We start from the raw sequence: 27995 nt of genomic DNA, 5'->3' as shown, positions 1-27995 counted from the left end.
GTTTCACTTCACCTATTCTTTACTCATCTGTTTATCTGTCTTGATGTGGCAGATTAAAGGTGGCTACAAAGCCATCAAAAAGCAGAGTTTATTTTCCTTCTCTGGACTGGCCCTGTGACTGCTTTTGACTAACAGGATGCAGAGCGACTAAAAGCGATGCTGTGGTAACCTCTGAGACCGGGCTTTAAGAGATCTGCAACTTCTACTTTTGTACACTTGGAACTCCTGGGATCCAGCTGCCCTACTGCAAGAAGTCCAAGCCGCACAGAGAAGGCACACAGGGAACCGAGGTGCTCCAGTCGACAAGCCCAGCCAAGCTCCCAGCTGACAACCAGTGCCCATCAACAGCCATATGCACGTGCCGTTTTGGATGGGGCAGCTCAAGCAAGCCTCCAGATGCCTGCAGCCCCAGCTGATAGTACACGGAGCAGAAGTACTTTCCAGATAAATGCACAGCCCACAGAATTGTGAGAGCTAATAAAACGGCTGTTGTTGTTAAGTCACTACCCCAATTAAAAAAGCACTTGGTTGGTGTAGATATTACTGAGCAATAGACAGAAATTCCCTACTTGCCTGTTATTGTATCTATCAATGTATTACTTAATTCACCTACAAACTGTCTTGGTCAGCATGGTGTATGTCTCTACAGGCAGACCGTGTGGTCTTGTGGCCCAATTTCAGGCCAGCCATGAGATGGGGGAAAACTGGGCTTGGTGGTCAGGAAATGGATGGGCCATCGCTGCAAGACGGGGACTGAAGGGGGCAGAGGTATAAGCCACAGAGGGGGACTGTCCTGATTAACCTGACCCGAGGGCAGAAAGAGAGCCCCACACAGCTATGCCTAGTCTTGCCCAGCCTGAGAAAAGGGGGTTGGTTAGACCGAGGCTGGAAGGAAAGGCAAACAGTTCAGATAAGAGGACAAAACATTCCACCTCTTCCCCATACGCAAGTGGGTAAAAGAGTTTGGTGCCCAAGGGACCCAGACAAAGGGGAGAGGCATGGCAGGTCCGCAGGCTCCATGCGGGGTTGCTGGGAGGGAGGGGCTGTCCCCTGGTATTGCTGGGAAGACAGCTGGGTCAGGCACGGTGGGCACTCTCGCTCTGGGGAATAATCCCACATCTCAGCAAAGAATGCGGCCAGTTCCTGCTGTCACCACCGGACTGGTCTCCAGGGGTAGGAAGTGGTCCGCGTAGGGGGAGGGGATCATTCTGAACCTAAGGGTGGTGAATTTCAATGTAAGCATTTAGATTTCACTAGTCTCATGAGGACATGAGGATGAAAATATCTTAGTTTCTGCGACAGCTGACTTGGATGAGACACTGTAAAATTACCTTAAAAAAAAAAACCCTTAAATTGTAAATGTGTTACTGAAAATACCTCACAGACATCCTTACCTCATACTGAGCCTGACCCCATCTCTAATCATGCTGAGAGCCTCATTACATCCTTCATGCTAAAAAAAAAAAAAGATCCTTAATTTTAAAGCCCTTTACAAAACAAAAAGTACAAAATAATGTATATTATGGACAACTCTGTCTAATTCCTGTGTCTCAACTGATCCAGGACTCATATGGCGAGCCCTGCCTGGGGACACAGCAGGAGGTCAGGACCAACAGCTAAGCACGTAACTGGTTAAGAAATCACAGTGTTTTTATGGTTTGAAGCTGCCTCGTCAAAACAGCCTCCTCACCGAGAACTGCTTTGGCTGCATGTTAATGACACGGCGAGGCTCTGCTTAATCATCTTGATCTGTCTGCGAGACGTGCCTGCCAGCCTACACGTGTTCTCCATTCGGCTCAATCCTCCCCGGCTTGGCATTACAAGCCCTCAGACAGTCACAAGTGTGTGGCTGTCTGCAGTAATAAAGGTGACAGCCAGGTGAGGCTCCTGGGGTCGGAGACTGCTTTCTCTCCACCGGGTCTTTAAATGAGAGGCAAAAAAAACACTGCCTTGGCTCGCATTTAGTGTGCTTTCACTGAAAGCATGAGAGCAGGATTTTGGTTTGTCTGTTTTGTACATTTTATGAAGAAGTTTTCTAAAGCAGAGGTGTTCGTACTTTTAAATCTGTGGATCACAGCCGTGAAGACATTTAAAGTCACAAGCCAGTTCGCCTGTATGCGTGCACACATGCGTAAACATGGAAGCAACACTGTCACAGAGTGACGTTTTCACTGTGTGAGATGGTAAACCTTTTATGTTACATATGTCTGGCTAGGCTATGGGGTGCAATTGTTGGATTAAACAGTTTAGGTGTTGCTATGAAAGTTGTTTTTTTTTTTCGGATGTGATTAACATTTAAATCAGAGTACACCTGAGTAAAGCAGATGATCCTCCAGAATGTGGGTGGGGCTCACCCAATCAGTTGAGGGCTTTAAAAGACTGAGTTCCCCCAAAGAGAGAATTCTGTCTCCAGACTTCCTTTCGGCTCAAGACTGCAACTGTAACTGTAACAGAACTGCCAGCCTGCCCTGTAGATTGTGGCCAGTCTGTCTCTGTCTGTCTGTCTGCCTCTCTCTATATGTATATCCTGTCCCTTCTGTTTCTCTGGTAAACCCTGACTAATATATACACTACATATATACGCTATATAATATACACTATACAAAACACATGCTGATATTTTCTATTTCATTCCAATTAATTAAGATGAAAATGTTGCCTGCATCACATTCTTCCATTTGAAGTATACAATTTGATGATTCTTAATACATCTTTAGAGTTCTGCCACTATCCATCAACTATACTGAGTTTTAAAATATTTTCATCATCTCCAAAAGAATCCCTGGACCCTTTAATAGTCATTCTCTAGTTATCATGTGTTTTGTGAGAAGCATTGTGCTAAGGCAGTGCAGTGTTTCTCAAAGTGCGATTTGGAACCAGCATCAGCAGCACAGTCTGTGAACTTGTTAACACCGCAAATTCTTTGACCCCAACCCAGACCCTACGGAATCAGAAACTCTTGGGGTGGGGCCCAGCCACCTGTGTCTTAGCAAACATTCCAGGTGATTCTCCTGCATAGAAAAGTCTGAGAACCACTGTTCTAGAGGATAGGAGAGGAAGGCACGTGTTCTCTGTGCTCCCAGGATGAGACGGGGCATCTGCTGAGTCTCCCAGAAGTTCTGTGGGATTCAAGTTTCATTCAGGAATCACCTTCAAAATGCTCACACCTAAAATTCAGTTCAGTGATCAACTCACTAACCACTTGGGGGAACAGAGCTCTTTCCAGCAGAGCAGAAAGTTTGAGTCACATCCTCATCTCCCCCGTGGTGGATTCTGACCCAGATGGTGCAGAAGAGGCAACTGCCGCCCTCCTCAGCAGGGCCAAGAGTCGTCAGGTCAAGACTTTAAGCAAAAGGACTCCTGTTCCCCTGAAGGTTCCATGTCCAAGTGTATGAGAGTTGCAGGTGGCTTTGGTCCAGACGCTCTGATTACAAAAAAGGAAAAATGACACATATGGGACCAAATAAAGGAAGAGGAAAGTGAGGATGCAGAGGTCTCAGAGAACCCAAAGACCAGGAGGGAAGGCATGTCAGGCCCCAAGAAGTGGAAACACTTTCTTCTTCCTCAGGTGTCACCTCTGCTCCCCATCTGTGCAGTCAGCGGTCTTTGCAGACAGGCGTCCTCTGCTTTCTCATGGCTCAGGTGCTCCCAGTGCCCAAGTCTCCATCACCTGTCCATCAGGCTTCCACAGCCACTCTCGCAGCCCCCCCCAAACCTCAACTCCTCTTTTCTCCTGTGGTCACATCATCCACCACTGATTAGCCCCTGGATGGGCAGCCTGTGATTTCTGTGTCTTATAGTCATTCATCCAACCATTCCACCAACAGAATATCAGACTGAAAGACTGAACTATGGTAACCATTTCTAGGTAAGACAGGTGGAAATCAGGATTCAAAGCCAGGCAACTGTTTTTGGTAAAACGTGCTTCCTTATTCAAGCCATTGCTAATCTGGAGACTATGAATACATATGGTGTGTGCATCATAAATTGTTACTGAAGGAAGGAAAGTGCTTGAAATCTCATAAGGAGGGGCTTCTTGCATCCCAAAGTAGAGGTCTATATTGCATCTGAGTCTTGACTTTCCCATTACAAGTGTGCGATCTTGGATCGGTTCAGAATATTCCCACACCTGTGTTCCTTCATATGTGTAAGGAGTGCAGAAGGGATGATGTACAAACTTCCTTCCACCTCTATGTTCATTTGAGTCATCAGTGCCGACTCAGCAGCTCCGCTTCTCTGAAGCTTGGCGGAGCAGCAAGAGATGGGCTGAGTCCTCTGCGGTGGATAGACGCACAGACCTCTCTCTGCTCTCTGGAGTCTTGTGCGCGCCTCCCGCTCTTCATAACTCGCTCCGGAAGGAGATTTGACTTACTCCGTCTCCCACAAAGACTGCCAACCTCTCAGGAAGTAGCTACAAGACTAACAGATGGAAATAGGTGGTTTCCAGGGACCCTTGCCATGTCTGATTATGCTTCTTTAGAAATTTTGCTTTAAATAAAAATGACATACATTCACAAGACAATCCACGACACAGAACTTTGGCTGGTGCTTGTTAAGCAGCCATACTAAACATGAGTTCAACTCTTTCTATCCAGTGCTTATGAGTGACCCCTGCTTAGTAAATGCCCAGTAGATGTTTGTTGTTGACAGTGATGAAAATGGTATAATGTTTCAAAACTGAGAGTTACAAACGGGAACCTGAACAAGGAATTACATTCAATATCTTATAATGACCTATAATAAAAAAACAATATATATGTATAAATGAACCACTATGCTGTACACCAGAAACTAACACAGCATTGTAAATCAACTATACTTCAATAAAAAAGGAACCTTCTGCAAAGATTATCTCACATTTGTTAAGACAAAGTCCAGGTTAAGCAAAACCCCTGTATGACACTAGCGTGAATTTGCACTGTAACTCCCGTGACCTGTGTATGGAATTAGGCTTCAGGGGAGCGAGTTTAATCCACGGCTTGGGGTATCAGCCTTATGCAAAAGAGAATTAGGAAAAAGCACCCTCTACTGCAGCCTTGCAGGTGCACCATTTATCTACAGACTGTCATTAGGTTGAAGAAAAAGGGCCCCTTCTTCTCCTGGGGTCACGCTCCTGCCACCGCCCAACGCAGGAGCCTTGGCAAGTAGAATTTCAGTTGGATTTTGCCCCTACTGGTCCCCACTGCTGGGCACCTTTGTCAAATGCACGGAATGTACAACTTTACAAAGCAGCCTTAGTGAATACTGTCAACTGTACAAACACAAACAGAACAGACCAGGGTTTTGTACTACTTTACCACACATCTCAAACCAATGGCTATTACCCTAAAAGTTAACACTGAGACATATATATTTCAGTCCAAAACATTACATTGCTCTTTGATTTTTTTCTCACTTGTTTTTTAGTTAAAGAGAATACCAGATCTGGGTTTTCAATAAGAAATAGACAATGGGAAGTCTGTGAGTAGGCAGGTCTTATTACTACCTCTGATAACCAAAAGTGGATAAAACTTTCACTGGAATGTACAATTGGAGGGCATTGCTCGCTCAGCTACAATTTTCAATAAGTTGTCTTTAAAAGAAAATTGAGCAAACTGGGCATTTTCTGTGTCTCGCAAAACCAAGTGGTGGTGAGAAGTCAACATGACACTGTACAGAAAAGTGCTCTTAAATTCTAACGACCTACATAAATGTCAGTTAATCTGCGAGCTAGTCAGTGTCAAGCTTGACAAGAAACCATGAGTGGCATTCCAGTTTAAGTCAGGGAAAAGAATATCAGAATGCTTTCTACCCTCACTATTATACAACACTGTTAAGAAACTACTATCAATCCAGCAAAAAAAATGATCAAAAAATATTGGAAGACAGAGATAAAGTGATCATAATTGGAGGCTGAGATTACTGTATAACTGGAAAACCCAGGAGAGGCAATGGGAAAACTTATAAATAACAGAAGAATTTGACAAGTTGACTAGGTACAAAATTAATATATAGAAATCATATATTTCATATACACAGTCAGTAAAAATGAAAATTGAAGAGGTCCTATGGATAGTAGCTAAAAGTAAAATAAGAATAAGAATAATATAATAAATAAAGAATAAAATAATAAAATAAAGAATAAAATAATAAAATAAAACAAAATAAGAAGCTCAAATCCATATAAAAGATTTTTTAAAAATCAAAAGAAGGGACTCAAAGAAAATCTAAAAAAATACCCAGTTCTTTTTTTTTTTTTTTTTAATATCCAGTTCTTGGAAGGGAAAATTCATCATTATAAAGATGTCACCTTCCGCTAAATTAATCTATAAGTTTAAAGCAATCTTAATGAATTTGTCATTTAAATTTTCATTCTGGCAATGGAAGACTAGATATCTTGAAAACCCTTAAAACACCTAAAAATGCTGGATAAAATCCAACACGTATCTTTTTAAATTAATACCTGAAAATCTCAGATGCAAGGAAAAAAGGGGGAACTGAAAGCAATGGGTTGATGCCACAGCCAATCTGGGGCATAAAGGCTGGGGTAGAATGCTGGGGAAGTTATTTGTTTCTTGAGAAACATGACAATACTGCTGCTCGCAAACCAGATGCTCAGAGATGGTGAACAAGTGACTATAATGTACATCAACATTTATACAAAATAAACACATGACATTACTTTTATCTGTTTTTACAAGGGTCAAGATGGAGAATTCCAATCATGAGACTCATTTAGGAGCCGGTATGTTAAACACAGTCAGATGGGTTTCTTTCTATCAGGACTTCTCAGAGCCTTTAATAGAGACAAAATATTAAAGGCAAAATATAGCATTGTTTTCAAAGTTATTTGGTCACGGATCCCATGACTCCTTCTTTTCCTCTTATGTTATTCGTTTAAACTGTATTCACAGTTTGGAAAGTGGTATCTCGGAAAATAAGTGAACAATAACAGCTTGTATTTGTACAGAGCTCTACAGTTTGCAAAGTGCCTCCACGTGCTCATCGTTACCGCTTTCAGGGTCGTATGCAACAGCTCAGAGAGACTATCAGTGGTTTGCCCAAGAAGAAAGAGCTCGTATGAGCAAAGTGAGGTTCCAAACTGGGTCTTTTGGGCTCGGTGTCCACTGTTTATTGATGCCATGACAGCGGCTACTTTCCTTTCTCATATAACCATAATGTTTAGGGAAAGCAGTGTAATAAAGTGCAAAGCCATTTATCCTTTCTTTGCCTCAGTTTCCTCATCTGTAAAACGAGGCAGCTGGAACCAATTTAAGAGAGGTGTTTGGTCCAATTAAACAGCTGTTTTCTGTAGCACGACTGACTTTGCAATCAATTTTCTCAACCCCTTAACCAGTTCCACCAATCTGCTTTGAACTAGGAGCCAGTAACAGTGGTAGGCACTTTGCATGCAATAAGAAATCAGGCACAATTCCTTCTCCAGCATATTATGTCTCCCAGAACGTGCTGGTAGAAATCCTTGTGTGCAACTGTCTTCTAAGGCCAGAGTAGCATGGCCTTTTGTACCCTGGCTCTGGCCTGCCTTCTCCTGGAAAAACAAACAAAAAAACAGACAACACAGCACTGCCTTGAAATGTCACCAATGTCCTTGTGGTCAGTGCCACATGGCCATGCCTGATGGACTTAAATCTGTTTAAATCTGCTGTTACTCAACAGCAGGGCTGGAAGTCAGCTTCCTTGGGTAATAAAAGCTATTACTTGACTCTTTAAACATTTCAACTTTCCTCCCTATTTCACAGTTCATAAAACATCTCTCTGATGTGGAGGGATTTTTTTATTTAAGAGGAGATATAAGACAGCTTGTTTTTTCCACTTCTTGATTGCTTATTACTTCCCATAAGCTAAGAAATGGTCATTCTGCAATGCATTTGCTAATTGTTCATGTCTGTCAAGATGTCAGTGCACTGGGCGTCTGGCCACCCTCCTCCCAACTCCATCTCGTTGTGCGTTAGCACTGCCCGAGCCGGGTTAATATGTACACCGCGCAACTCATTAGCTGCATATTAGCATCAGAGCCAAGAATCAACATGATGGATCCAACAATATGTTGGAGCTTGGGTCAGAGTCTCAGCTGAGGACTCCTCAAATGCAGAGGTCAGCAGCTTGGCATCGACTCCACTGTCCACACCGAGCACATCACGCTCAAAGTAGCCATTGGGGAAGACGGCAAATATGGGGCCTCATTAAAAATTGAGGGGAGGGAAAAAATCCTTTTGCAGGACCCACGGGGCTTCATGGTTATTGATTTTCCCTTCCACTCACATGAAGAATTTATTGGGTTTATCACCAAAGAGAGACTGAATATTCAAAGGGCATTATCATATTTCCAGGAATCAAATACTACGCATCAGGGATGCAAGTGAAAGTTTTAAGCATGTCTCTTCAAATCCAAATGTTAATTTTATCCCCTGAAAAACATAAGCTGGTTTAAATCTAATAGAGGTAAAATGATTAAAACATGTGTTTCTCCTTCCTCCCTCCCTCCCTTCTTCCCTTCCTCCCTCCCTCCCTTCTTTCCTTCCTGTTTTCTTTTCTTCCTACCAACTTCCTTAAATTGATATAGTAATGAAGAGCTCTTTAAAAACTAACTGTTCTTTTCAGATTATGCCTCTCAAATATGCCCTGTAAAGTATCATTTGGCACACACACACACAAAAAAAACTGCTCACACACTTCCTATCACCTTTTCTTGGAGGACGACAAACTCTAGTAGGGGCAGAAAAATTGTATCAGAAAAGAAAGGCTTCCTCAGATCTCTAGATCTGTCATGTTTCAAAGTAATTATTTAATAGGACATTTTGGGTAGGACTAGCATGCTATATTACTAACAGCTTCCCTTTCTTTAAGAGTGAAATAAGGAGGTAAAAACAAGCAGAAGTTGGTATTTTAGAGATGACTACCTGACCTTACACGGGTGTTTAAAATTAGCTTGATTTTTGTAGGTATGGTTTGAAAAAGAAAAAAACCCTCCATGTTTAAAATTACAGAGCATGCAGTGCTCGCATCTTCATAAAACCACTTAAAAGTGAAAGGTCAAACTAATCATTCCAACACTGACAATCAGGCTTTCTTGGCAGCACAATTCAAAGAGTAGCTTTTATTTTCAACAATCACACCTTTTTTGGGGCAGAATCGCAATAAGCACTTTGCACCCTAACAACCATGAGGCATGTACATCTCTGATGGTGCCTGTGTTCCTCCTGAAACAGGATGTGGATCCTGCAGAGCAAAGAGGTTCCCACCTCTAAACTGGGCACACAGCCCTGTGCTCACTCATCAGGAGCACAGAAGTCAACTGTGCTCTGGTAGTTAAATGGAGTAGAATCAGTGAGTTCTCCAGAGGGTTGAAGGAAATGAAGATGAAATCACCATAAAGCACTAAGCAAATATTTAAGTGTTGCTATGGTCTGAATGCTTGTGTCACCCCAAAATTCGTACGTTGAAAACTAGTGGACAAGGTGACAGTATTAAGGAAGAGGGGCTTTGGGGAAGTGATCAGGTCATGAGGGCATGGAATCCACATGAAAGCAATCAATGCCTCACAAAAGATATTCCAGAGAGATCCCTCAAGCCTTGCCCCTTCCCCTAAGTGAGGACACAAGTAGAAGTCTGCAGTCCAAAAAACAGCCCTCACCTGACCATGTTGGCACCTTGACCTTGGATTTCCAGCCTCCAGAGCTGTGAGAAGCAAACTTCTGTTGTTGTAAGCCACCCAGTGTTTTGTATTTCGTTACAGCCGACAAAACAAATCAAGACAATTGTTTATTATAACTTGTGTGGTTCCTGCAGTTGGGATGCTAATGAAGAACATTTCTGTGAGAGAGACACTAGAGTGTTCATTTCTAAATCTATTTTGATGCAATACATAAAGCCCTAGACTATATTTCATAAAAAGCAATATGCTACAGTTCTCAAACTTAAGAAAAAAAAAGACAGTCCTGAGCTTACAGATTTATATATACTGGGTGGAGACAGCATTAATATGTAAAACTCACTAGAACTAGTAGTAAAGTTGAATAGAGCATCTGAGCCAGTAGCAGGTGAAGGTAGGCACTCAAGAAATGCTGTTGAATTCTTTTCCGTAAGAATTCACCTTCCTCAGGCATTTTGGATGTGGCGCCCCTAGTGGTCAGGCTTAGTTGGCACAACAGCATGCCCAACCAAATGCCCTGGTCAAGGCACACCTCCAGGTCCCTAGCTCTGTGAGGCTGGAGCTGTTGTTTAAGGGAGTGGAGTGGGCTGAGCTGAGTTCAACAGCGTGAAAGTGAAAGAGAGAGCACACGCGCGCACATATTTGGAGCAACGGGGGATGCCCATGCGACTCTAAAATAGATTTTCATACATTGCTAAGAAATTGTCTTTGAAGGTAACTCCAGAGAAGAATTCTAAAAAAAAAAAAAAAAAAAAAGCAATCCAGAAGCATCCGAGCGAAGGTACAACTGCCTAAGGGGATCGCTAAGAAAGGCAGTGTCACCTGAATGTATATACTCAGTGCTCCAGCCACCCAAGATTAATGGCCGTGCCGTTTGTGTCATCAAGCCTCTGCACACGCTAGTCCTGCCACCGAAAAAGTCCTTCTCCACCTGACCTGTAAGATTCAGCTTCATGCCTTTCTTACCCTCTGAGGCCAAGTTAGCTAATTCCTCCCTAATCCTTCACGGGATTTGAAGCAAAATTATTACACACACAGTTCTATATTCAAATATTCTTAGTTTCTTAGTTTTCAAATTCAAAAATTCTTAGCTTCCACGTCTGTCTTCCCCATTTATTGATGAGTTCCTTGAGAACATCTCTCACATCTTCTTACATATTCATTCAATTGGTTCTTATTGGATTTATTTGACTCCAACCTTATTTATAGGTTTCCAAATTCACCTTAGCCAAAATGCCTGCTGCCTGAAGCATTTTTAATTGCATAAGATACATGCAATTAAATTGTGCAGTGTGTACACACACACACATGAGATAGTTTTGTGCTTTGAGCACTAACACTGTTGACTTCAGGTTGTCTTAGTGTGCCTTGTGTGTCTGTGTTGGGGGATCTGGGTACACAAAGATACATGTTCATCTGAAGGTTTTGTGAAACACAGCCATGCTTACATGCCCCATCTTCGACACATTTTTACCTCCCAAAGCTTCTGGCAAGAATCCAATTCAATTGATTTGCATTTCTCCCTCTTTCCCATCCATTATTGGAGGTACTAACGAGCAGAAAGCAGCCCTACAGGTAGACAACTAACTGGGGAAAAGGAGGTGTAGTCAACAGCCTAGGAAACCTACAACTGAGAAGAATCAGACAGGTTAGAGTTCACACAAGATTTAGTCCATCTGAATACAGAGAAGAGTCAGGAATGGGGAGGTGGGGAGGGAGGTGAGGGAGGTGAGGGAGGTCAAGGAGGAAGATGAACTAGACAGCCAGATGTTTTGTGAGCCAAAATAAAGTTGTTGGACAAATTGTTGTTTGGCAATAATAAGCATTGCCAGTGCTACTGTAGAAGTCTTTCAGGACAAGAGGAAAGTGTCCATTCTGCTTAGGGCAGGAGAGGCTGTGGCCAGTGGGTCATGACCAGAAAACAAATCTCAGCCCATCTTCCTCCTCCTGATGTTCCCCAAGGTTTCACTTTCATTCTCCCTTCTCATTGTCTCAGCGATCTCTTCCACTCCTTGACTCTCCCTCTCTAAAGGTACCCCCTATCTCTTTCCCTACCTTTGATCTCACCAAAGTTCTAGACATGTATTCCCCCTTCCTCCGTAATAGGGAAACAGCTACGAAAGGATCCTATATTCGCTTGACTGAATAGTTCTTATAGTGCTTTACATGACAGTGAGGTGCGCCCAGGTAAGAGTAAATTTTGCCCTAGACTGAAAATCAGAGACACTTGGGTTTTGGTCTCACACTTAATGCAAACTAGCTACATGATTATGGTCAAGTAACATAAAATTGCCAATTCACACTTTATTATTATTTTTTTTGTACCTCCTATCTCTATAAGAATCTATGGTTCTTGAAGCTCATGGAGTATGTAAGACATGTGTCTGAGCTGTGTTATTCACTGGGGGCAAGGGAGCAACTAGTAACCTGAGTTTAGTGCTCTCAATTTCTGATTTCCAATCTAGTGTTCTTTTCATTAAGAAGAATGATAAATTCATAAAAATGAAGTATGGCCACTGAAAGATCATCACACCTGCATCTCACTCAAAATTGATAAGCTTGACATTTTCAAGTAAGGAAATCCCTAAGTTACACCAGGTTTCTGGTCTGAGAGCTCTCACGTGGAAGGCTGATTGTTTAAAACACAGGAGTGAGGGTCAGGTGCCTGGACCTGACCGCTCTGAGCACATCATGTGAAACTGTAATTTATTCCCAGAGAAAATGTGTTGCAGTGTCTACTGGAAACAAGGAATACATGTTCTGACTTGTACCACTGGTCCACTGACTCACACATTTGACCAACACAGACGGACCACCTACTATTTCCCAGACACTGGAGAGGCACTGGGGCTACAGACCAAAATAAAAAATCACCTCTTTTCTCTGCCAGGTTACAACCTGCAGGGCAAAAACAGATCAAGAAATGCTTTAGGGCCTCTCCCTGAATCATGATGAAAGGGAAGTGAATGGGAGTAATTCTGAGAGTCCCACTTGAGCTCTGAGGCTCCATAAAGACCCTCACTTATATCTTGATGCAGAAGAGATGTAGATATGGATGTTCTTAAATCAGATTTTAGGGCTCTAGATTCTAGAACTTATATTTCTATCTTTAATTCTAAATAAAATCAATATAAAGAACAGCAAATCGACCCACCTGATAAATCGGGAAATTGATTCAGTTTACAAAACCTGAAAATACCAACTTGAAGGAGTTTCAAGATGGAAAATGAAATGTATTCATTGGCATTCATTTTCAAAATTGCAGCCTAGTCCTATTAGAAGTAATCAAAACCCCAAGCCAAAATGTAAGGATGCAAAGGGACTCTGGAAATGACATTTGGGAATTTCAAAGCATTAAAAATAGTTATTATCCCATGCAGTGAAAGCAGAAGGAGTGAGTATGCCAGGGTGAGTTACTAGAATTTGAATACAGTTGTAAATAAAACTTCTAGGTAGTGGCTACAATCTTCAGCACATCCCAGGACTGGCCAGTACTTTTGTCTGTCTGCCACTTAAAGGTGCCGTGTACATCTACTGGAATTTTTTTCCCACCATGTGGACACACCAGTGATGACAGTAGATATTGTTGGTCCTCTGTCAAAATTTCCTTTACTAGGTTGGCGCATCCAACCCTCCCCTGACGTGAACACTGACTGCTAACAGCGTAACCCTTTTCCTTCTCTAGAGAATTGCCCTCGGCTGATAGGAGTGGCCTCCTGTGACCTCAAGGGTAGCCCACAGCCAGTGGTTGACTTACATGGGGATATAAAACCCCAGCTCCCCTGGTTCAAGGTGGGAGAGCCTTGCACTACCATTCACGCCCCAGAGCTTCCTGCGGGGCGGGCCGTGGCTGTTTTAGCTGATACACCTCCTGCTTCCCTTCCTCCCTTGCCTGTGCTGCTTCACTCCCCTGCTTACAGACTCCTAAGAGCTGTTACGTTACTCAAACAAGGAGGCCACTAGACTGAGGTGGGTCTTACGCCACGGTGGCCAGTGTAAGCAAACCAGCGTCTGAACCTGAAATGCTAAAGGTGATGAAATCAGAATTCAAAGACAGCCAATCACACGCAGCCACTAGGCTTCAAGCTACAGCCGATCAATATTTTCCTTACTTTGCTTCCACTCTTTATATCAGCCTTTCCCGGCGCTCCTAACCACTTCCGGTTCAAATTGATTTTTGCTCAAATTAACTCTTAAAACTTTAAACATGCCTCAGTTGATCATATAACTGAGTCCTCGCTCAGTAATCACTCCCCGAGAATCTTCATCTCAGACTGGGCTTTCCAAAGAATTCTATCCAAGGCATTAATCCATGTCTTAATCCATTTCATAAAGAAAGAGCAATCTGTAATGCCTAATGAGACAAAACGAAGTTTAGCAGAGTCGGCTAGCCACACAGCCAGGCACAGGAAGCTTTCCATCTCGAGTCTCAAGATCCTCTGTAAAAAGCTGGAGTCAGGCCCCTGTGAACTGGGGGCAACCAGCCACAAGAACTAACGATCCACGCCCCCATCTCTTACATGGTTTCCACCCTGGGGAGAAAGACTCGTTACTAAATCCACTGTGAAGTCAGGGAGCAAAGTTTCCATGCTTTCATCACAGCTGCCTTTGCGACCCACCCACCCATCCATCCCCATCTTAAATCTTTGATTTTTTAATTTGAGGGAGTGGAAGGTGGGGGCAATGTGAATTACACTCATACTGGCACATTTACAGTAAAAGTCTAACAGGAAGATAACCAAGTTGCCAGCTTTTCTCGTCCAGCTCCATCTCAGAGGTGATTCACCGGGGAACTTAATGACTGCCTTCTAAAGCAACACACCAGGCCTGTTAGCACTTAATTGCATTAACAGTCTGTTAACAGTCTGTGTTTCCTAGCATAACAAACAGTCTTGATTCAGGAATGATGCAAGTCAGGGGGAGCCTGGGCAGGAGTTCTGTCCCCCTTTGTCTGATGGGAGTTCCCTCAGATCACAGACTATTTTTCTCCCTGGAAGAAGTGGTAGGAAATTCCTACTTAGGTGATTTTTAGGCAGATGGTGGAGCTGATATATTTAGAGGCTCCAGAAATACCATTCCATTAATTATACTGTCAAGATCTTGATTACCAGCAGCCTGTTTCACTCAGGCCAGGGCTAGTTTACACTTACATTTCAGATTCTTCTAATATAGCTGGACGAGGTAGCTAGACAATGGAATTACTTGCTTGGTTATATTCCACCTGGAATTTGAGAGGATGAATAAACTGCTATTGTTGGAACTGAAAATAATGATGGTCTAGTGAATTACATAATAATATAGAACAATAAGTTGATAGATAGAGATGGATGGATAGACAAAGAACAGAAATAGATTGATAGATAGACAGGCAGACAGACAGACAGACAGACAAGGGCAGAGAGAGGAAGATGCCTGGATAGATGGATGAAGAGATAGAAATGGATAAAGATAAACAGAGATGAATAAGGATAGAGACAGAGATAGAAAGAGAGATGGATAAGATAAAATAAATAGATGACTGGATGGACAGATAACAAGGAGAGATGGATTAAGTGGAGAGAGAAAGAGGGGACCTGCCTTTGTCCAGTATTGCTGAACAATAAAAATGTGCAAGCTGAAATCATCCTTAGTGATCTCAGTAATCAGTTGGAAAAACTGGTATTGTGCTATGCTATGGACTTGCAAAAATTAAAAACTGCTTTACTGTCAGTTCTAAATGCACAGGGAAATTAAAAAATAGTAAAACTAATATTTACATAAGAATCTGTAATTTAAAACATTAGAAAGATTGGGGATCAAAGTGCTTTATTTCTTTGTCAAAACCTTTGGGGGTGGGGATTTGGAGGTAATTAAGTTTACTGATTTACTTATTTTAATAGAGGTACTGGGGATTGAACCCAGGGCCTCGTGCATGCTAGGCATGCACTCTACCACTTAAACTATACCCTCCTCCTTGTCAAAGCCTTTTTAAGAGTAATTTGAACAGTGCTTGTTGCCTTCTTATCACGTAACTTACGAGACAGAGTGAGCATCTTTTCTATGCCTTGACAAGTCGTCATACTCCTTTCGAAGGCTGGATCAGCTAGCAGCCTTTTACACTTGGCACCTCACAGTGATGTGAAATCTCTCTGAGAGTTCCATCAATGTGAAGTTTTTCACTGGCTTCATTTCTGGGTCATGGTCATCCTTTCTCCACAGCTACTCTCTTCATCACGTTTAAAAGTTGACCTTCACTGAGTCTTCTGTCTGCATCTCAAGAGTCTGTTGAAAGGGATGCATGTCAACATTCCCATAGTCAGCTATTTCCTCTAGTTCCATTCATGTTTGATTTGAATTCTGGTCTCAGAATGATCACTTTCCATTTTGCTGCACTTTCCTATTTTTCAGACAATGCCCCCTTTCTATTATCCATTCTTGTGAATGTCAAATAGATTTATCCCCAAGAGACAACCACTCATCTTGCTGCGTGTGAACTAACAGGGTTGCTCTGACCAATCACTGACAGGCTGTGAAAGAAGTGATGGGAGGGTCGCAAACCTGATGCACATCAGCTATGTACACAGTGGTTTGCGGCATGAAAGCCTGGCAACAAAATTGGTACTTTATGAAATGACTTACAGTTAACATACCGCGGCCACTGAGATCTGAACTGTGTTGTTGAGTAAGTGGGGTTATTTGATTAAACCACTACAAGTGAAACTCACAGGTACTAGAAACATGCAAAGTAAGGCCAACTTGTGTGTGTGTGCATGTGTGTGTATACACAAATTATTTTCGTGTGAGTTGTGTGTGTAATTCCAGTAGGATTCTAACCTATGCTATCAAAGATAATTTCAGTCTCTGCAGACCTGTTTTTGGGGGGCGGGGCTTCTGTGGTACAAAACAGGAAGAAAGAGAAGGGAAGAGTTTGTGAATGAAATACAAAAGGAGGGCTCGAGCCAGAGAGGTTCAATTGATTGACATAGTCAAGAATGGGTGGAAAAATACAGGAGAGGATTTCTTCTGCTTGGTTTTCTTTTAGCATCATGGGAGGAATGAAAGCAGTAGAAGATTAGGATGGGTGTGGATGAGAGAGAAAACATTTTAGAAAGTTTTGCTCTGTCCTGGTTTGTAAGTTCCCCCTGCTGTACTCTGAATGTTTGTGTCCCCCTCAAATTTACATATCAAAGCCCTAACGTGATGGCATTTGGAGGTAAGTAGGTCATGAGGCTGGAGTCCCCATGATGGGATTAGTGACCTTATGAGAAGAAGAGAGTCAGCCCTTTTTCTCTCTCTCTCTCTGCCACATGAGAAGACACACAAGGGCTGTCTGTAAACCGGGAGGAGGGCCTTCACCAAGAACTCAACCATGCTGGTACCCTGATCTTGGACTTCCAGCCTCCAGATCCTGAGAAATAAATTTCTGTTGTTTATAAGTCTACGGCACTTTGTGATCGCAGCCTGAACTGGCAAAGACACTCTTTATTTTCATGAAGGCAAATAAAGGATTCGAGTTATTTTGGTATGTCCCTTAGTTCTGAAACTGTGCTTCTGGTATGAGATGCTGCTCTGACACTGAGTTCTTGGGATTGGGGGGGGTGGTTCACTCATGTGGACACATACTCCCTGGGCCCCTGTATTAGCTCAGCTTAGTGGAAAGTTCTGGGCTGTGGAATGAGAAAGAGGGGCTCAAATTCTGGCTCTCACTTACTAGAAGAGTGATTTTAGGAAAGTTACTTAACTTCCCCAAGCTTGCCTCCTAGGACAGGGATTACTTAAAGCGCCTTGCCTGAAACAGACTAGGCACATAATAAATACTAATTACCAGCTTCCTCCCCTCCAACAACACCCTGGGGAGGCACAGCTCTATAAATGTTCCCATTTGAAAGAAACTTTAGTGGAAATGAGGAAAGCTGAGAATTGAACTGGCATCTCAGAGCTCCCAAATAGGTTTTTTTTTTTTTTAATCCTGTTACATTTTTATATTTTTAATCTGACAAGAAACAGTTTGCAAACTGAGATAACAAGGTAAAGCAAAGATAACAGCTGATAAAACAGAATCGAACAATTCTGCCATGTCCCTGTTTATTATTGTTTTTTTGAAAGTATCAACAGGGTCAGACCTTTTACTTTTTCTCTTTATTTTTCTTAATTTTACTTTCTTTAATATTCTTTATTTTCTCTCTATTTTTCTCTCGTCTGAAATTGGACCATTGAAAACACCTCAATAATAACTGAAAAATGATTAACTAAAGAATGATGATTGAAAAAATTTGTTTGGGGCAAAATGCATTTTATAGTTCAGGGTAGGGATGAGCCTTCATGGACCCTTCTTGGGGCGACTGGGGCTTGCAAGGAGTTAAAAGGTTTGAGACTAATATGATGGTGGGAAAGAGTGGACAGTGGCGCACCTGGTCCGTCTACAAGGGAGGGCGCTCACAGGGAAAGCAGCACAGCACCTGTCACTGTGGTGTGGCTCACAGTGCCAGGAAGGCAAGGGGACAAGGGAAAGCACCCCACTCAAAGGCTCTTGGTCCCCGGCTGACCTTGAGTCTGAACAGTTCAGAGAATGGCTGCCAGAGTTCATGGAAAGAATTAAACTGATTCCAACAAATGATGCTGTGGTAGATTCTTCTGAAAATTAAATGAAAGAGATATTACAGCATTGTCCCATTCTCCAATTATTCCTTGATTTAGAGTGTGACCATAAATAAAACACCTTTCAGTTTCTAGGTCCCAGATTCCTCATCCGTAGAAAGAAGAGGCTGGTTTAGATCACTGTCTTAGTTACGGCTACAAGAGCAGACTATCATCAATGTGTGGCTTAAACAACAAACATTTATTTCTCACAATTCTGGAGGCTGGAAGTCCAAGTTCAGGGTGTCAACATGCGGTTCTGGTGAGGGCCCTCTTCCTGGCTTGGAGAAGGCTGACTTCTTGTATCATCACATGGGGGGGAGAGAGAGAGAGAACACTCCAGTGTCTTCATCCCTTATCAGGGCACCAGTCTCATTCTGGAGCTTCATCCTCATGACTGCATCTAAACCTCATTACTTCCCACAGGCTCCACCTCCAAATTCCATCACATTAGGGGTTGGGGCTTCACCTTATGGCTTTATGGGGGGGGGCACAAATATTCAGTCCATAGAAGTCATCTCTAAGTTCCCTTCTCTCTGATTTTGTATATGAAGATTTCCTATTGCCACCAAATCAAAATCAGACCATCGGTCCGGTTTCCAAGATCTTCCATAATTGGATGCCATCCAAGGTCACCTTCCTTCAGGAGGACCCCGCTTCCATTTATACCAGTCTCTGGTCTGCCCTCCCTACAAACTGTATCAACCTATTACCTCCACTTTCTTCTCACACTCATTCCCCTCTTTTGGGGTGTACTGAACTCTTCCCATTGACTCCAGACTTAGTCATTTTCTTGGAAGCCATTCCTCTAGTCCCCAGACCATCTCACAGAGAAGAATAATATGAATATAAAGGTTTTCCTCTGCATAGTGTAGAGGAAGCCTTAGGATTTGCACTGGACAGGATTTTAGAAGGAACATCGTTACTTCATATTGTTTTAGTTCATGTAAATACCAGTTCTAAAAACTTGAAGTTGAATATAATATGGGCAAAACTTGTCCTAGAGCTACTTTTACTAATCTATAAAATCAAAGATTAACAGCATAGGAAAAGACAAAGGATATCAATTTAAGGTAAATTACAGCTGAACATATATAGGATCATACTTTATATCTTTATAAATACCAAGGGCATCCTGATATTTATGATAATATAAGAAAGCCACGTATTAAGGATTTGTCATTCATTGTAACATTTTGCTAAAAAAAACATTCATACATCACCACAGTAGGATTCAGTATTAAATATTTATTCAAAAAATTTCCAGTTTGGATTTGTTCCCGTAGACTTGATCTATGGTAATCTTTTAAGAAGTTCTGAAGTAGAAGGCAATAAAAGACATTCTTGCTTCTGGTAACTGTCCATGTTAAGTCATTATTGCTCTTATGGATATAATGCATAATACAATTTAAAGAAACATGTGTAATGATAATCTGAAATTATATCAAAAGAACAGTAATATTCTAAAAACAGAAAGCTTTTTATGCACCTTTATTACTGCTCCATGGAAATGCCTAATGTGTCTACTGATAATTTGGGACAAGCAAAAGGCATAACCAGACAATTTGTAAGTGAGAAAATGGAGTCTTTGGTAAAAAATTTCAACATCACTAATAATGACACAATGCTGTTTTTGAACTATCTAAATGGCAATGGTTTTAAATGTAGTTTGTGTTAAAAGAGATGAGAGAAAAGTACCTTCTAGAGTTGAGACCATCTCAGATACTTGGTAGGTAGAAGGTCATGTGTGTCGGACAGCACCCCTTAGCCTCCAGATTCAGGCTCCACCCTTTTCTGTCCTGGTCGGAGTCCTGGGAGGCTGACCTTAATTTAACAGAGAGCATCAGTGGGGCTCCCTTGCCTCTGGCTTCCATCAGCCTCAGCCAATGGGAGACATCAGCAAGAGATCAGCAGGCAGGAATTAGCAGACCACAGCTCTTAGTGGGTGGCCCTTTTCTACAGCTACAAGTCTTGCCAGTTTCAGGTGACTGCTCCTCTTCCTGGACATTTCGGGTTAAGGGATAGTAGTGACCTCTCACTGTTTAGCTCTGGAGTGCTTCTCCATCTCTTACTGGTTTCCCTTACCTTGGCCACACCACACACACTTGACACCTAAGTCATGGCTGTGTTATATCCCTTCCAGTTACCCCTTCTGAGTTTGCCATTGGTCTTCTGCCAGGACCCTAAAGTGCACAGTACATCCAGGACCTGAATTAAGTGAGAACATTCTTCATCCCGATCAATTCCTCCTCTTTTTCTTCTATAGCGAATAACCGTTGCTTTTGCTTTCCCAGAATTCATTCAGTCTTTTCCTTGCACAGCAAGGAAAACAAAACAAAACAAAACAAAAACCCACAAGCCTGGAACTCTTGGGCCAAGGAAAAGGGGGCTTACTTGTGTATCAATCAACAAAGTGGACAAAATGCAAAGAGATGGAGAGGCAGGCCTGTTATCATTAGTGAAGTCCCTGGATCCCACCATGCCTGAAGCTTACCCTTGGACTCTACAGTTATCAGAAATGGTATGTCCCCTTTCTCGCTCAAGCTGAGTTGAGCTTTCTGTTACTTTGCAACTGAAAGCTCCCTGACTAATAGGTCTTCTCCTAATAGAAACACATGCATTTGGAGAGAGGAAAAGTGAAGAGTGTTAGAGACTGCGACTCCTAAAATGATATCATTCAGATTGGCAGTGTTGTTTTCATCAAGAACCTTCACGCATAAGGTCGAGAGAGGCTACCTGTGGTTTTTGTTTATTATGATCTTGTTGCTGCCACCACCTGCATTGTCCCTTTGATCCTCTGAAATGTGTGAGAGATGGGACAATACCAAACCAAACAACTCACTTTGCGTTGAACTTTGTGGCTGAGACCCATGGATGAACTGATGCAAACAAAGAACAATGGTGGAAAACGGCCAAATGCTGGGTTCAAGTATTGTTTTCAAGTGCCATTTGCCTGGGCTTTCTCAGATGACATGGTTCACTGGCAGGAAAGTCGTTAATTGTGACAATCATTCCCATTTACCATCTATTAGAATGTGAGTCACTGGGAAGTCAGACGTCTCCAAAACCCAGTGTTCCTGAGACTCAAGGTCAAGTTCAAAGGACAGCAATCAAGTGTAAGGACAATGGCAAAGGCTCAATCCTTTGAAATGAAGAGAAGGGTTAACTCCAAGGAGATGGTTGCAAAGTGAGTTTTACTATCTCCAACATATCACATCCCTTAGAAAAAGAAATCAAAGTGACAGTGTTACCATGACCCTAAGGTCATTTCCATAGCAGCTGTCTTCCCTGGGGAAAGAGGGTAAGTCTTTATTTATCTTTATACACCCCTCCCCCTCCTGCCTAGCAAAAATAGGTGCTCATAAATGATGACATTCAGGGCCTGCTGGCTTAAGAACACAAATTAAATATATGAAAAGAGTCAGCACAGAATAGTTGCTTAAGAAAATCTTGCTGTTATTATTTTTGCTATTATTTGTAAATGTATCCACATTAATAAGCAGGTTCATTAAAACCCACATAAACCCTTCTTTAAGCATCAACTTCCATACCTCCCAAGGTGACAGCTCTGTTGTGAGTTTGAGTTATTTCCCCTGCCCTTCACATGTGCACACGGGAGTCAGAGACTGTCTGGCCGCTTGCTCACTCATTCATCCATTCAACAGACAATTAGTGACCACCTGCACTTTGCCACATATTAGACTGTATGTGGGGGGATCAAAGTTGATGAAGACACAGCCCCTGTGTGATACAAAGGCAAACCTGTTGGAGACGGACAGAAATCCAAATGAGAGAATCAGCCTGTGGGATGAGGTACCTGACTTCAGTGGTTGCAGCCAGTACTGAGAAACCCTGGGGAAAATGATCATTGCAGGGCGAGTCTTTCCCTTACCTTTTCTGCAAGCCAGCCAACATGCCTGATCTCTCGGCTCCCAGCAATGCCCGTTTTCCCCAGCTGCTCTCGGACCTCGGCGATCACTCGGGTCTGCAGGTCATTGACGTTGGAATGGATGGCACTGAACCAGGCCTGGGCAGTGGCTGAGTCCTTGCTCCTGAGGACCACTGTGTGCTTAGCATCTGGAGAGTGGATTTCAAGCTGCCTAGAGGAACAAAGAGTAAAGGATTAGAAGGTTCCCTGGCAGATCATGCCTCCTCAAGTCTTGGCCTCCAAGGTGAACAGATTCTTTACTCTCACTTTTAAACTTTGTCCATTTTGCATGGTTTACCTGAATGGTCCCATCCCTCATTCACTCACTCATTCATCCACAAATATTCACTGTGCCTGGGCATCATTCGAGGTACTGGGGGCACAGTTATTCAACCACCCACTCACCTGAATTAAGAATGTCTGTGTGGCTTATTAGTAGTGTCACATCAAGACTTCCAAACTGTGAACTGATATGAACTGCCTTACCTCTCAATCCACAGAGGATTTTAACAGTATACTCACATCCTTGCTGCTGCTGGTGGGAAGCAGATTGAAAAACCTACCCACTTGCTTAATCCTACTGCTCAGCATTAATTGTGAATATTTTGGCTTCAAAGATGACCACTTTGTATTCTGTGACACATTTCCCTACCATCTTACAGTGCCTCTCCTTTAGACTGGACGCCACCAAGGTGGGGCATCCGTGGTCCTCCACAGCTGTCTCAAGTCATCAACACCAATAAATATGCCCAACAGTGTCCTCCTTAGCTCCTGAGTTTAAAATGACAATTTTGCAGATCACCTGAAAATCAGAAATCCCAATGTAACCTGGTCTAATTTACATTTGAAACCAACCTTTTAGAGTGAGTAAACCTTTTACCCATAAACTTAAATTACAGAAAAAGAATTATTTAAAAAGTGAAATTTCTCTAAGGAAGTTTTAGCCATATATATATATCTATATATATATATTATATATAGATATAGATAGATAGATAGATATAGATATAGATATATAGATATATAGATATATTTTTTTTTTGTAAGAAATGTGCAAAACAAGGCTCTTTGCTAAGACTCCAAAGGTTTTAGGTAATGAAACAGGGAATTTTTTGGTGACATTTGTCCTCACCCAGAAAAAAAAAATCTCAGGCCTCTTTAGGCACTTTTCAAAGAAATGGCCAGTCCGTCTAGGGTAAGTTTTTCTCTCCTTCCAAAGTTCTTACTCTTCAGTAAAGTTGAACAGTCAAACACAAATTAGGATTCTCCAAAAGTATTAATAAGAGCTCAACTTGCTTTTCAACTTATTCTATCAATATCCATTGTTCTAGGAATTTAAAACATGCAAATATTTCTCTTGAAATGTTTTCTTCTGAAGACCTGGGTTTGTTAAAAAAAAAAAAATGGCAGCTTGGGAAGTGGTCATTCCCAGGGTATTACACACACACAGGCACATACAAAAATGATGCCAGCAAAAGAGAAAGAAAAAATAATTTCTTTGTTGGGTTGCCCACATAACCCAGAGGAGAGATGACTTGCAAACAGAAGGACAGGCTACTGAAGAGGCCCATTTTCCCCAGATTTTGACAGCGTTTATCATTACTATTAACTTTTAAGTAAGCTTTTAAAATACAACATTTAGATAGAAAAGGGCACAGATTGTAGAGTACAGTTTAAATATATTTTCACAAAGGGAACATATTCGTGTAACCACCCCTCAGATCAAGAAACAGAACATGAGAAGCATCCCAGATGACCCTTCCATCCCCCTTTCCAGTTATTTCCCCCACAAATGACCACTGTGAGGATTTCTGTCACCATGGATGACTTTTGTCTCAGGGAAAATGGATGAGGCTTTGTTTGTTTGTTTTCATTTGTTGTCGTTGCCTGCAATCTAGGGAGGATCTTGGACTATGTCGGAGGCAAAGTTTAAATACCAGGTCCTATGCTTTTTAGTGATGGTTCTCGAAGTGTGGCCACAGACCAGCAGCAGCAGAATCATCTGGGAACTTATTAGAAGTGTAAATGCTCGGTTCGTACCTGGCCCCGCTGAATTAGGAATTCTGGGGGTCACGCCCAGTGATCCCCACTCCACTTAAGTTTGAGAAGGGCTGCTTAGCGGGTTCATAAGAGCAAAGCACCAAGCTTGGTTGTTTGCCAGGGTCCCCAGTGGTTGAGGTGGACACGCTGAAAGGTGAACTGACCTCCTCCCCATCAGTCTCAAAGAAAGAACACAGAGGACACGGAATAGAGAGGCCTGTGGCTTTTTATAGTTAAAAAAAAAAGCAACAGAATCTCAATCAAAAGTACTCTTCAGGAACCCTGGAATAGTTTGTTTTTTTCAATCATTTAATTACCTACAGATGTCTGGACCCCATCCCAGACCTACTGAGTAAGAATTTCCAGAGGTTGAGGCCCAGGTAAATGCTTTAAATGCTCCACAAATTGTATAGATAAAGGATCACGGCAGGCCTCTCTGAGCCCAAGTTCAAACCCCCCCAAAGAGCTACCTATGTCTGCAGGGGATTGTCACCAGAAGGGCAACACAACAGAAGGCTCTCGGAGAATGTATTTGTAATCCTCTGCTGAGTAACAAACTGCCCCAGAATGAAGCGGCTGAAAACTCCAACTGTGTTATCTCACAGAAGTTGCCTGAGTGTCCTCATGACGTGGAAGCTGGTTTCCCCCAGAGAGCGAGAAGAAACTACTATTCCTTTTATGACTTGGCATCCAAAGTCGTAGCCCATCACTTGCGGTTCATTCTTTGTGTTGGAAATGAGTCATTAGGTCCAATGCACACTCATGAGGAACAGAATTAGGCTTCACCTCTTGAAGGGAAGACAGGCAAAGAATTTGGGACACATCTTAAAAGCATTGAGCGAGGCTTGGGATGAAGTAAGGTTCTGGAAAGAGTCTGTCCTACGTGTAAAGGGCAAGTGTTTGGGGCTGTGAATAAGCAGCCTAGAAAGAACTCATAGGTCTGGGTGAAGAGGGAGAAGACAATTCTCTTTTAATTTTTTTTTTTATGTTTTATTTTATTTAACAGAAGTACTGGGGATTGAACCCACAACCTGCTAAGCATGCACTCTGCCACTGAGCTATACCCTCCCCCTAGAGAAGACCATTCTTTCTGACAAAGCTGCAGCTCCCAGTTCTAAAAAGACAGACTGTGAACTCAAGATAGGGGTCAGCAACAACAGGAGAGATGAGAGCCTCTGATTGACAGCATAAGGGAGCATGAAGCCACCAGAAACAATGGTGGGTGAAGAACTATTGGCTGGTCTGGCACAGGAAAAAATGTCATTTATTTGTGCGATAAATAAATGAAAGAATTCAGTGATCTGCATTCACTTCTCCCTCACCACAACCAAATCCAAAGGGGAAGAAAGAAGAAGAGTGCAAACTTTTTCTTTTTATAGCAATGAGCTCTACACTCTAAAGCAAACAATAAATACCTGGGTTCAATCCCCAGTACCTCCATTACTAAACAAACAAACAAACAAAATTACCTCTCCCTGCCTCCCCCCCCAAAAAAGAAATAAAAAATAAAATTGTATTTAAAAGAATATATATGGATGCTTCAAGGAATTTGTAAGATGCAGATCACTTAAAACTGTGGCAATACTGCTTCCATTTCAACACACATTGGAGTTAAAAAGTTTTCTCCTTGGCAAAATAATCTTGCCCCCACCCACATTCAGTTCTATCACCCAGAAAGAAAAAAGGGACCTTCTGGAATGAGGGACCTCTATAAAGCACCCGGAAGCATGCTGGCTCACAGTAGGTCTATACTCAGTAAGTGCCTGCCACTTCCTGCCTGGCGTAAAAATAAAATCGAGACAACTTCTTCGCTAGCTGATGAGCCCGACATTTCTAGAACTGGGGAAGAGAAAGGAGGGAGGGAGGAAGAGAAGGAGCAGTGAAGTCAGGCCGGCTGACTGGAGCTATTTTCAGTAGGCCAGTCTTTCATAACTCCTATTTTGTTCCCCAGTTGAACTGACCGCTGCTTGATGAATTGTGTTTATCTGTAGTTCAGCGATAAAGTTCTCTTTTAATTCCCTGCTGAATAGAAATATTTAGGGCAATGCCACAGCTGTGTTTATTCTCACACTCCACCACAGTTATGTAAATACTGCCTATGGAACTAGTTCTGATAAAGGCTCATACCAACCCGAGGAATTAGACACTCACTCTAGATGTCTGCCAAGATGAGCCGTTTCCCTCCAGCTTGGCACAGCCTATGAATGGTATCACAGCTCCTCAGAGATCATTTGGCAAACCTCACAATAAAAGAGTAATTTTCTTCCCCCTCACTCTCTCAAAGGCTCTCACGGAGCCAAATAATATTTCCCAGCATCCTCTGCTTCCCCTGTTGAGACACACGAGGCTGACACACAGAACCTGGAGCCTCCTAACGCAACCTTAATAAATAAAACAAAACTTGCAACCTGGCAATGGAAGTTTCAAGTGACCTTTCCCCTCCAGCGTGAGGCCGGAGAAAATACAGATGAAAGTGGTCAGGAAGTCCAGCCTGTGGGCTTGAAGCAACCGCTGGGAGTCAAAGGGAACTCAGACCACATGGTCACTGTGGTTGCTTCCAGTCCCACAAATCTGTGACTCTGCTGGTTGATTAAAAAACTTCCCAACTGACCAATACACAGCACACTGTTAACAGTGGCTAACTCTAGACAGTGGGACTGAGGTATTTTTATTTCCACCTTTCTGCTTTTCTGCAATGCCTAATCTTTTTTTGCAGTATAATCAGAAAAAAATACTAGACGAAAGTTTAAGAAAATAAATGCTCGTTACAACCCAAGCTGGCTATAACTAAAAGACTTGCAAACCATTACATATAAAAATAGATAAAAACCAAATTTCTTCTATAGCACAGGAAACTATATTCAATATCTTGTGATAACCTTTAATGAAAGCATATGAAAATGAATATATGTATATATCTGTGTGTGTGTGTATATATATATATGCGCATGACTGGGACATTATACTATACACCAGAGGTTGACACATTGTAACTGACTGTACTTCAATTAAAAAAAAAAAGACTTGGGAAGAAAGAGATAAAACATTGTAGTAACACTATTCATAATGAAGGTGGGTATTTGTCCTGTGGGGATGTAAACTCCACCACCAAATGAGTTCACTTGGCTCATTTTATCCTCACCGCCATCCTATGAGGTGAACAGTATTAATGTGTCTATGTCACAGAGGAGAAGATGGCGCCTCAGAGGGGTTAGAGTATCCAACCTTCCAGTTAGGAAGAGGCAAAGCTGGAGATGGGACCCAAGTTCATCTGACCGCAAAGCCTGTGTCCTAAGCATTCTGTTCCACTTCGTAGGCTGTTTGTAAAACGCGGTCTGTTGCTTCATAGAGTAGAAAACGTTTTTCACGTTGGTGGGTGCTCACCAACTTTTGAACACCCTTCCTGTGTATTTGGAAAGTCTTCCAAACTCTGAGTTGAGCTTCCCCAAGGCAGAAGCCAGCATTCAAGTTCCCAGCCTTCCTTACTGCTCGGGCACTGAGCCACTCACTAGAAATGGCAGTTGTGAAGGAGGCAATGTGAGAAAGTAGCTGAGGTTGGAATCCATCTTTTGGCAAGTACGGTGGTGGAGGCATCTGGCTCCTCATGGCAGCAGTGCCAGAGCGTGGCCAGCGCCAGGTTGTCACTGGTGCAAGCTGAGGCAGTGGTGTGGGCTGTCGGGTGGTGGTTAAGGGTGGCAACAGAGGCATTTCTTCCCGAAGAGCCTTCACAGTGTGGTTGGGTATCTGAGCTCTGGAAGA

The 27995-nt window shown here is 42.4% G+C and overlaps 1 protein-coding gene across 3 annotated transcripts in view; it reads right to left on the bottom strand.

Moving 5' to 3' along the window:
* Positions 1–27995, bottom strand: part of SNTB1 (syntrophin beta 1) — a 199939-nt gene that overhangs the window by 49964 nt on the left and 121980 nt on the right. For all 3 annotated transcript variants that reach the window (XM_032467986.1, XM_032467985.1, XM_006186483.2), the window contains one exon: positions 22161–22368. In XM_032467986.1, coding sequence (XP_032323877.1) covers positions 22161–22368 — 208 coding nt within the window. The remainder of the gene's footprint in view (positions 1–22160; positions 22369–27995) is intronic.

Source organism: Camelus ferus, chromosome 25, assembly GCF_009834535.1.
Source record: "Camelus ferus isolate YT-003-E chromosome 25, BCGSAC_Cfer_1.0, whole genome shotgun sequence".
Taxonomy (NCBI): Eukaryota; Metazoa; Chordata; class Mammalia; order Artiodactyla; family Camelidae; genus Camelus; species Camelus ferus.
This window is presented reverse-complemented; position numbering and strand designations above follow the sequence as displayed.